This window comes from Phoca vitulina, unplaced genomic scaffold (assembly GCF_004348235.1).
Source record: "Phoca vitulina isolate PV1807 unplaced genomic scaffold, GSC_HSeal_1.0 scaffold3, whole genome shotgun sequence".
NCBI classification, from domain to species: Eukaryota; Metazoa; Chordata; class Mammalia; order Carnivora; family Phocidae; genus Phoca; species Phoca vitulina.
In genome coordinates this window covers 75,894,789-75,904,180 of record NW_022589706.1, presented here as the reverse complement: position 1 = coordinate 75,904,180, position 9,392 = coordinate 75,894,789, and the positions used below count along the sequence as shown (strand labels likewise).

The 9,392-nt window shown below is 39.6% G+C and overlaps 1 protein-coding gene across 1 annotated transcript in view; it reads right to left on the bottom strand.

Annotated features, from left to right (window-relative positions):
• Positions 1-5,860: 5,860 nt before the first annotated feature.
• The window catches only part of METAP1 (methionyl aminopeptidase 1), a 64,955-nt gene continuing 61,423 nt past the window's right edge, over positions 5,861-9,392 (bottom strand). The window contains exon 11 of the mRNA XM_032400881.1: positions 5,861-8,580. Within this exon, the coding sequence (XP_032256772.1) occupies positions 8,417-8,580 (164 nt within the window). The 3' untranslated portion in view covers positions 5,861-8,416. The remainder of the gene's footprint in view (positions 8,581-9,392) is intronic.

Genomic DNA, 9,392 nt, shown 5'->3' with positions numbered 1-9,392 from the left:
CCAGAATTTTCAATGCATGTTAATACCACTTACACGTATCCTTTAAAATTACACAAAGCATACTGCAGACTGATCAGCACATTGCATATGCCATGCACATAGATCTCTTGGTTGGACTGAAGCCATGTGCTTTTTTTAAAGATTTAATTACTTATTTGACAGAGACACAGTGAGAGAGGGAACACAAGCAGGGGGAGTGGGAGAGAGAGAAGCAGGCTTCCCGCAGAGCAGGGAGCCCGATGTGGGGCTCGATCCCAGGACCCTGGGATCATGACCCGAGCCGAAGGCAGACGCCCAACGACTGAGCCACCCAGGTGCCCCTATTTTAATACTTTTGATCGATGTGGCTTAATTGCTCCTATAAAAAGGTTGTGTTCCTGAGCACTATTTAGTTGACTGAAAAGTAGAAAAGTGGCAATTGTGGTCAGGACCTCCTTTTTGGATCTTTAGTGTAGGGCCAGGCAGTGCAACCTAGTTTTTCATTTTACCTAGAGGGCTGGAGTTGCACCAGGGGCCCAAATGGCCCCAAACTATTGCCCTGAGAAAACTGGAAGAAGAAATTAAAACTAGCTTGTACCGAAGCTATAAGAAATAGGCTTTTAATCAGGTTTGATTTAGCCTAGCCTTCCAGGAACAAAGTATATTATTACCTTGAGCAATTGCACTAAGAAAATGGACATGTAGGATAATAATGGAGAGCTAGTAATTCTTTAAAAAGTTTTTATCCCCATTACTTTTCTTCTCATATAATGAGGTATACACAAATGAGATGGCATTTTTATGTTCACCAATGTGAGAAAGTAAAGCTATTTTAAAATATAAAATAACTCCATTTCTTGTAGCTGGCCAATTAGGGAGTTTACTTTTCATTTCTGTCACAGTTAAGTACATACTCTTGAGCCAGCTAATTCGGTTTAACAAGTATGAGCATTTCCTGGCTGAAAGCACAATTGTCTCTTTTCAGAGAACTAGTAGAAGCAGTCAAGTTTGTAAGATCCTTATTATAAAGATTCTTGGATCATGGGACTATAAAGCCTTTTCAAGATCCTTTTAATACACCCTCTTAGATGGCATCTAGGATGTTATGTATAATGCTAGACAAAATAGGTTTTGGAAGAAGGTATAGATAAAACACGGCTAAAATCCATTCACTACGTGCATGTCAGCAAATCTTGTTGTCCGAAATTAGGAGTCTACCACTTTAGAAGTATTGCTGGGAATTTTTTTTAAGTATCTTAAACTGCTTTCTTGGACAGATACATAATTTTAACAGAAATGGCCCACCCACTGTGTATTTCATGAAAGCTAGTAAAATGTACTTTTAAGTACCTAAAATTTTATAGTATTAAGAACTAACTTTAGCAGCTCCTGGGTGCTCAGTCGGTTAAATGTCCAACTCTTGGTTTCGGCTCAAGTTGTGATCTTATGGGTCATGGGACTGGCCCTGCATCGGGCTCTGCATTCAGAGGGGAGTCTGCTTGAGATTCTCTCCCTCTGCCCCTCCCCCCACTCATGCTCACACTGTTTCTCTCAAAATAAAACAAAAACAAAAAAAAACTAATTTTAAGCATCCTTTTTACTGAAAATTTTTCCTATTCCTAGCTAACATTTTCAAATCTTACTTTCATATCCATTTTCAGCGTGTTGTGCTATTCTGTTTAACCCTACTGAGTTCACCGGAGTACGATTGTCCATATACGGACTCTGTCTGACTTGGAACAAGTTCTTTCTTACATGCACAGAACCAACCTATAAAGTAAGAACATATAGAATGATGAGGTTGTGGGGGATGGAGGCAGGGGAAAACTGTATTATATCCAAAACTCTGTCACAGGGAACCAGCTCATGTGTGTACAACTTAAACCAAATAAAAAATGCTCCAAAAAACATACATAATGCTATTTCCATTTATCCCATTTGAGTGCAAAATTATACATAGCTGGTAATTCTCAAAACGTTTGTTGATTTGGGGATAGAGGGAACATATTTTCCATGCACAGAATGCTTCAGAACATTTTCTGCTTGGCTACCAATCTGCCAATTAAGCTGGTGATCAAAGTCCTAAAGTAACCGACAGTTCTTTGGGCCTAGAGTCACTTTGTGACCCAGGAAAAAAAACCAACTTTGGATTCAGCCAATTTTGTTTCAGTTAATATGCACGATCAGATTCTTTGTCAGCAAATACCCTTTAGAAAAAGTACACCACAAACATTTGGAAAACATTTTATTGTATTTCAAGAGATATTTAGATAATAAATGCATAGAACTAAGGGAATTGTGTCTTTAAGGAAACAATTACAAAGTGAACAGGGATATACAAAGTCCTCCATTATACAAGTTCCTTTGGTGGAATTTTTCTTTATGGGCACAAAGCAGGTGGGATGCCTTTCAAGCAGACTGGTTTTTATCAAAGTGGACATCATACCAGAATTCCTTGTGATGAGAGAAATTCTGCACATGTTCTTTTCAAGAAAGGAGTGCTAATCCACCATAGAACCACCTCCAGTTTAAAATGGACTCAGATGTTCGTGACTACCAGAACGAGGCTATAGAAGCAAGATAAACAGTGAAAATGTGCTTTAAAATATCTACTGCTCTTTCTCTAATACACATCTTCATACTAAAAGTTCTTATCCTTGGCTATTTCGTTTCCTCAGAATCACTCAGGGCTCAGATTTACTAATGAAGTTTTAAAAATTCTAGCCTGAGTTTTCTGTTGTCTCCTGACCCAACTACTGAAATAATGCAAATTTGTTTTATAGTCACATTATCCACAGAATAAAAGTTCCTAAGTTATGATATCATTCCACAAATAGGAGGTCTCCACACAGAAGTATGGTGATTTGTCCTAGTCATGCAACCAAGTAAAAAATTAGAGAAATCAGAGCCCTGGGGTTGTGCCCTTCTCGGTGACACCAAAGTACAGATGTACCTACAGGTTTTGGAAAGTGTTAGCATGTTTGTTCTTGGGAGTGGGATGAGGTGGCTGGGGTAACAGTAAAAGGGCTAAGCACCCAGGAGATGTAAGCAATTACTCTCCCAAAAGCTTTACAATGGTAAAAAGATTAAGCATCCATAAAAAAATTATTAAAATACTTTGAGCTGTAACAAACGTTTTACTGATAATTTTCCAGGATGCCCTTCCTCAAATGTTCCACTTACTGACTTTTTGGCACATTTGAATAAGATATACCAGTGTTAACACATTTTTTAACATAACCACAGAATCGCCGTGGACTGACAGTTTTGTTTTTGCTCATCCACAGTCCCCAAAATAAAAAGCAGATGGTAACAAGTAGCCAAGGCCACCTTATTCCTGCTTCCTTTTTCTCAAAATCACCAAATACAAACCACTATTCTTTTTCATACTTAGCACCGAAAGGAAGAAGAGGTAAAGAGGAAGGCTGCCACCAAAGGCTGCTTGCTCCTCAGAGTTCAAACACGGGAGAGCCAGGGAATTCCCATGCACGGAGCCTGGGCTGCTAAGCTAAACTTTCCTTGCATGTTCATTTTTAAGATGAAACAACACATTAAAAGCCTTTAGGATATTAGCATAATGTAGCCTACGTTGTGAAACAATTTGTTCCTAAGGCATTAAAGTCCAGATGCTCTTCTCTACTGGAAAATGGGCCACACATCCACATTACACAGTGGTGTAATTTGCTCCTCTTGTAGCTACAGATCTTGGTAGAAGTCAAACACCAAATGTAGATGGAATCTTATCACACTCTCTCCAACAGTTCCGTATTTCTAACTCCCAGACCACTAAAATATCCTCCCCACTCCTACTGTATGTTTTGCCCCCAACATTCACTGTATCCATTGTTAAAAAGTAGCTCACAGTTTATGAAATTTCAAATACAGTAGGAACAAAATTACTTCATGTAATTTTTAAACCAATACTCTGGACTCCCACAGTGAGTCGTGTTCCAAAAATAAAAATCACAAATTTTGCACTTACGTTCATTGTTGGTAGTGATTTTGATATAGTAATTCTAAATTTTACATGTCTTGTAGAATCAAGCAAATAAGTAAATATTAACGTTATTCAAAACCAAAGTTCTCACCATGGTTTAAAGCAGATACAAATATGAACCAGGAAAAGGTGAGGAAGATTAGTGTTAGATTTGAAAGTATCAGAATGAACTCAGGATTTATAAAAAATGCGCTTCCTGGCTCTGCTCCCTGAAGGTGACTGGAAACCATGACACCCAGTAGTACCCAGATGTTGATTTCCAAATACCATTCCCCAGGAAAAGAAACTAGGGCTCCTTGGAGAAACAGCCTGTGCCACTGTGGGACAGGAAAACTAGATGATAAACCTACATCTTGCTTACGGCAAAAAGCAAGAAAGTGCACAAAGACCAATAGGCACAGGTCAAAATGACACATGAATGAGCTGAAAGGTGCTTCTAAATTTTTTTTTTTTTTTAAGATTTTATTTATTTGTGAAAGAGAGAATGAGAGACAGACAGCATGAGAGGGAGGAGGGTCAGAGGGAGAAGCATACTCCTTGCTGAGCAGGGAGCCCGATGTGGGACTCGATCCCGGGACTCCAGGATCATGACCTGAGCCAAAGGCAGTCGCTTAACCATCTGACCCACCCAGGCACCCTGAAAGGTGCTTCTGCTGGCCAAATTTGGAACAAGTACGGTAATTAAGTAGAATTTTTAAGAATTGAGGGGCTCACGTGGATACTCAAAAACAGTGGGTAGAATGGGGAAAAAAATGCTTCTTTATAAAAGAGTGCCAGCTAATAAATGTAGATGAAATGCTAAACTTAGAAAATCTCAACTTGAAGTCAACTTGAATGTCATAAAATAATGGACCCTGGCAAGGATTATCGATGAATGTCAAAACCATGGAGTGAACAAGATACCAAAATGGTTTCCAGGTATCTCCTCCCAGATTATTTGCTTAAGAAAAGATATTCTTAAAATGGAAAGATCTGACAAGGCAAGTGACCAAACTTATATTGGCAATGTGACAATAACACTGTCTCCTGATGTGATGTGACACCATGAGTGAGACACACCGCATACCATCAATGGACTCTTCTGCCAAAATACTTATCCTGAACCTACTCATGAGAAACAGAGAAATACAGAATTATACAAGCTAACTGGCTTGCTTCTTCAGTGTCAATTTCATAAAACATCAAAAAAGGTAGGCTTTTTTGGGGTGCCTGGGTGGCTCAGTCAGTTAAGCATCCGACTCTTGATTTCGGCTCAGGTCATGATCTCAGGGTCCTGCGATGGAGCCCCGAGTCAGACTCTGCGCTCAGCATGGAGCTTGAGTTTCTCTCCCTCTGCCCCTCTCCGCCCCCATGCGTGCACGAGTTCTCTCTCAAAATAAATAATAAAAATTTTTAAAAAGGTAGGCTTGTTCTAGAATAAAGACTACAGATACAGGATAACCAAATGCTATGAGTTTGGGTCCTAGAACATTTGGGACAAATGGAGATTCACGGATGTGTACTATATGTTAGATAATTCTGTATCAGTGTTAAATTCCTTGGGTGCGGTAATTGTATCACGATCAGGTAGGAAAGGTGCTTATGGTGTAACAGACAGGGTTCAATAGTAATGAGTGAAGTGTGGCACCACCGCTTTCAAAAGGAAAGTGCCTCAAGAGAGAGATGCAGCAAAACAGCAGGCGCTGAACACAGGAAAAGGATTTACGGGGGCGCCTGGGTGGCTCAGTCATTAAGCATCTGCCTTCGGCTCAGGTCATGATCCCGGGGTCCTGGGATCGAGTCCCACATTGGGCTCCCTGCTCAGCGGGAAGCCTGCTTCTCCCTCTCCCACTGCCCCTGCTTGTGTTCCTCTCTTGCTCTGTCTCTGTCAAATAAATAAATAAAATCTTTAAAAAAAAAAAAAAAAAGGAAAAGGATTTAGGATTATTTCGTTGTACTATATTTGGACTTTTCTGTAAATCTGAAAATTTTCGAAATAAAAAGTTGGAAGTAAAAATAACTTTTTAAGAAGAAACAGCTAACAGATACCATGAGGGTGATTTGGGGGGCCTTCGCCAAGTGAAGCACTAGGCCTTCAATTTTCACCAAACAGAAAGAAGACCCAGAAGTGGTCACAGAACAAAGGAATCAAGCTAAGATGGCAAATTCCTAACCCTCCTCCTATTAATTTTGACCTGTGGCAAGTGATATAAAAGTGTCAGTGAAAAAAAATAAATAGAAGTGTCAGTGAGTGGGTTCTAATGCACCTTAATCCATTTGATCAGCAAAAGACATAAAACGAAGATAAAAGGCAAACATGTTTCCATGCTTCTAAATTATAATCCCAAGGGGGATGGAGTAGCAGGAAAAAATATATGTATTATTTTAAAAGTTAATACAAAAAATGAAAACTTAATATACTCACTTATTTTGAAAAGTTGGCAGAATGATACAACTTGATGTTTTCATCTAAATCTAATAAACATCTGAAATTAGATATTTACAATTAGACTAGAGTCCATATTGTTTTGAAATCCCCCAAACCGAAAAAAGCATCATGACCAATGTGGTTTATCTTTTTACAAAAAAACTACCCCATCAAGACTTTTTTTCCCCTTGAGCTTATTTTCTAATGATAGATATCAAAGAAGCCCTCACTGTTAATTCCACGATCAGTACATTAAATGCTCTCCTAAATATTCAGCATTCTATCTTAAAATTAGCTCTCACAAACACGGCTGCCTCTCAAATGCTGCTGATGGACGCTGCTGAACCAAACAGTACTGGAATTTTTACGGAGTTATTAAACTCAAAACAACTCTTTTTACTCCAATGGTCATGAGTTTATTTGAGATGATGAAGTCAGCCACCCTATTCCCCACCACTGCCCTCTGAAATCCCAAACAAATGCAGCCAAGTTAATGACTACACGCAGGATAATCATTCAAACTTTTAATCTCCCTTTACACATTATATTAACATTCATATTGCAAGGCATTCCATTCACAAATATTACAGTTTGATAAAAAACTTCACACACATACCCCCAAAAGTCTATACCAGATTCAGTCACTTCACTAAATCATTAAAATAATAAAAGTAATGAAAACATTATCATAATTCTTTTAAAGCAATAAAGGTCTGAGGCACTCTGGGAAAGATGTTCTCGTATTAACATGTCAGTGGTATCAAATTATGTTACAAGAAAGTTACCAGATACCCAGTAATCAAGTACACTCCAATGACAGTAACTTCGACCTGATACATGTTCACTGGATACACTCCCATCTGGATTCAACTACTGAAAGGAACACAGGTACTGGGCAGCTGAGGTCATTTCTAATGAGGTTCCCAACTACGTAAAGGTAAAGTGTGTTTTCAACACACCGTGGACAGCTGCATCTCTACCGCAAGGGAACAGTCCAGTCTCGAAAGAAGTTCCTTTTTCATCACTACCAGGTTTACTAAATGTCGGAAGCTAACAGCCCACCAGACTTACTCTGCTCGCTGCTAAAGAGATTTCAGAACTGTCTCTTCCCATCAACCTCCACAGTGCAACCTTCGCCCTTCTCTGAATATCTCCAAGGTGTGCCCTTGAAATACAACAGAGGGGAAGAAAGGGAGCTTTCTCCCTCCCATTTCGACCAAACAGAGGTCTGAAATAGCAACGTATTACAAAATTCTCATGTTCTGCGACAGCCAGTTACCATATGAAGCATGGCTATTTTTGCCATAAACTAGATTTTTAAAAACCTGACAACCCTTTTCCAAAGTGACTGTTGCCACATCCATTCACTGACAGAGTCCACATTGGAGAGAAAGTCTCACTGACCGAGTGCTTCCTTACACACAATTACAAGGGTAAATAATCAGCATGGGGAAGGAGGGAGGCCAATTCCCAACTGCGAAATAAATCACTGCAAACTATGGGTCCATTTAGGATAGCATATAACCCTGTCAGAGCAGAATCAACACAAACCCAGGTCATTTAGTGTTCGGTAATTACACACATGGAATTTAAAATGTATACATATATATTTCCATACATATATAATAAAAAAAATCTGGAACAACGTATGTTGCTAAAGTTTCAAGGATTCTCATCTTCCACATTCACCTGGAGAGCAGCCGGCTCTTGCTGGCCCAGTTGTGGCAGTGATAAAAGCAACTAGAAGCAGGTTTAAGTAAAAAGTGCTCAAAGGCCAAGTGAGAAAACAGGGGTGCAGAGATTTCTGGAGGGAGAGGGGAACAATGAAAAGAGTTGAGAATGTCTCCTTTATTCTTCTCAGCTTTTTCAGACCCGGGACAAGTTCTGGAGGACACACATCCAATGCTGTAGTCCTTCCTTATCTATAGTCAAAACAAAACAAGTAATAAAAATTTCCTCTTCCATTCTGTACTCTCTATAAAATGCATAGTACAGCCAGAAGGTATTATCGAGATGTGCCATCTCAGGAGAAATTAAAATTGGGACATGAAGTGAGGCCGTGTGCTGTCGAGTCGCCGCGTCAGGATTTCACAGCCAGTGTCCGTGACCAGCAGGGTGTGCTCGAACTGAGCAGACCGCTTTCCGTCTCTCGTCACCGCGGTCCAACCATCTGGCCAGGTTTCATCCTGCCATCCGCCTTAAACAAACAAACAAGAACAGTTTCTTAATTCTATCGCTCAGTTTTCTAAACAAACTCTCTAGGTAAGTCTATTTGCATGTACTCCTATATCCTTGGATATCACAGAAACAATTAGAAAATTCACTATGAACACTCCTATTTACAAACGGTGGACAGATACATGCAAAAGAATGAAACTGGACCATGTTCTTAACACCACACACAAAAATAAACTCAAAATGAATTAAAGACTTGAATGTAAAACAAGCCCTAAAACGATGGAACTCCTTAAAGAAAACATAGGCAGTAATCTCTTGGACATCAGCCTCATCAACATATTTATGAATCTGTCTCCTCAGGCAAGGGAAACAAAAGCAAAAATAAAGTATTAGGGGTCCCTGGGTGGCTCAGCCGGATAAGCGTCTGACTCTTGGTTTTGGCTCAGGTCACGATCTCGGGTGGTGCGATTGGGCCCTGCCTTGGGTTCCCCGCTGAGCGTGGAGTCTGCTTGAGATTTTCTTTCTCCCTCAGCTCCTCCCCCTACCCCTCTTCTCAAATAAATAGATAAATCTTGAAAAAATAAATAAACTATTGGGGCTACACCAAAATAAAAAGCTTTCGCACAGCATAAGACACCATCAACAAAACAGAAAAGTAGCCTAATGAATGGGAGAAGATATTTGCAAATGATATATCCAATAAGGGGTTGATATCCAAAATACATAAAGAATTTATACACCTCAACACCAAACCCCCCCACACACACAATTAAAATTGGGCAGAAGACATGAATAGCTATTTTTCCAAAGAAGACATACAAATAGCCAACA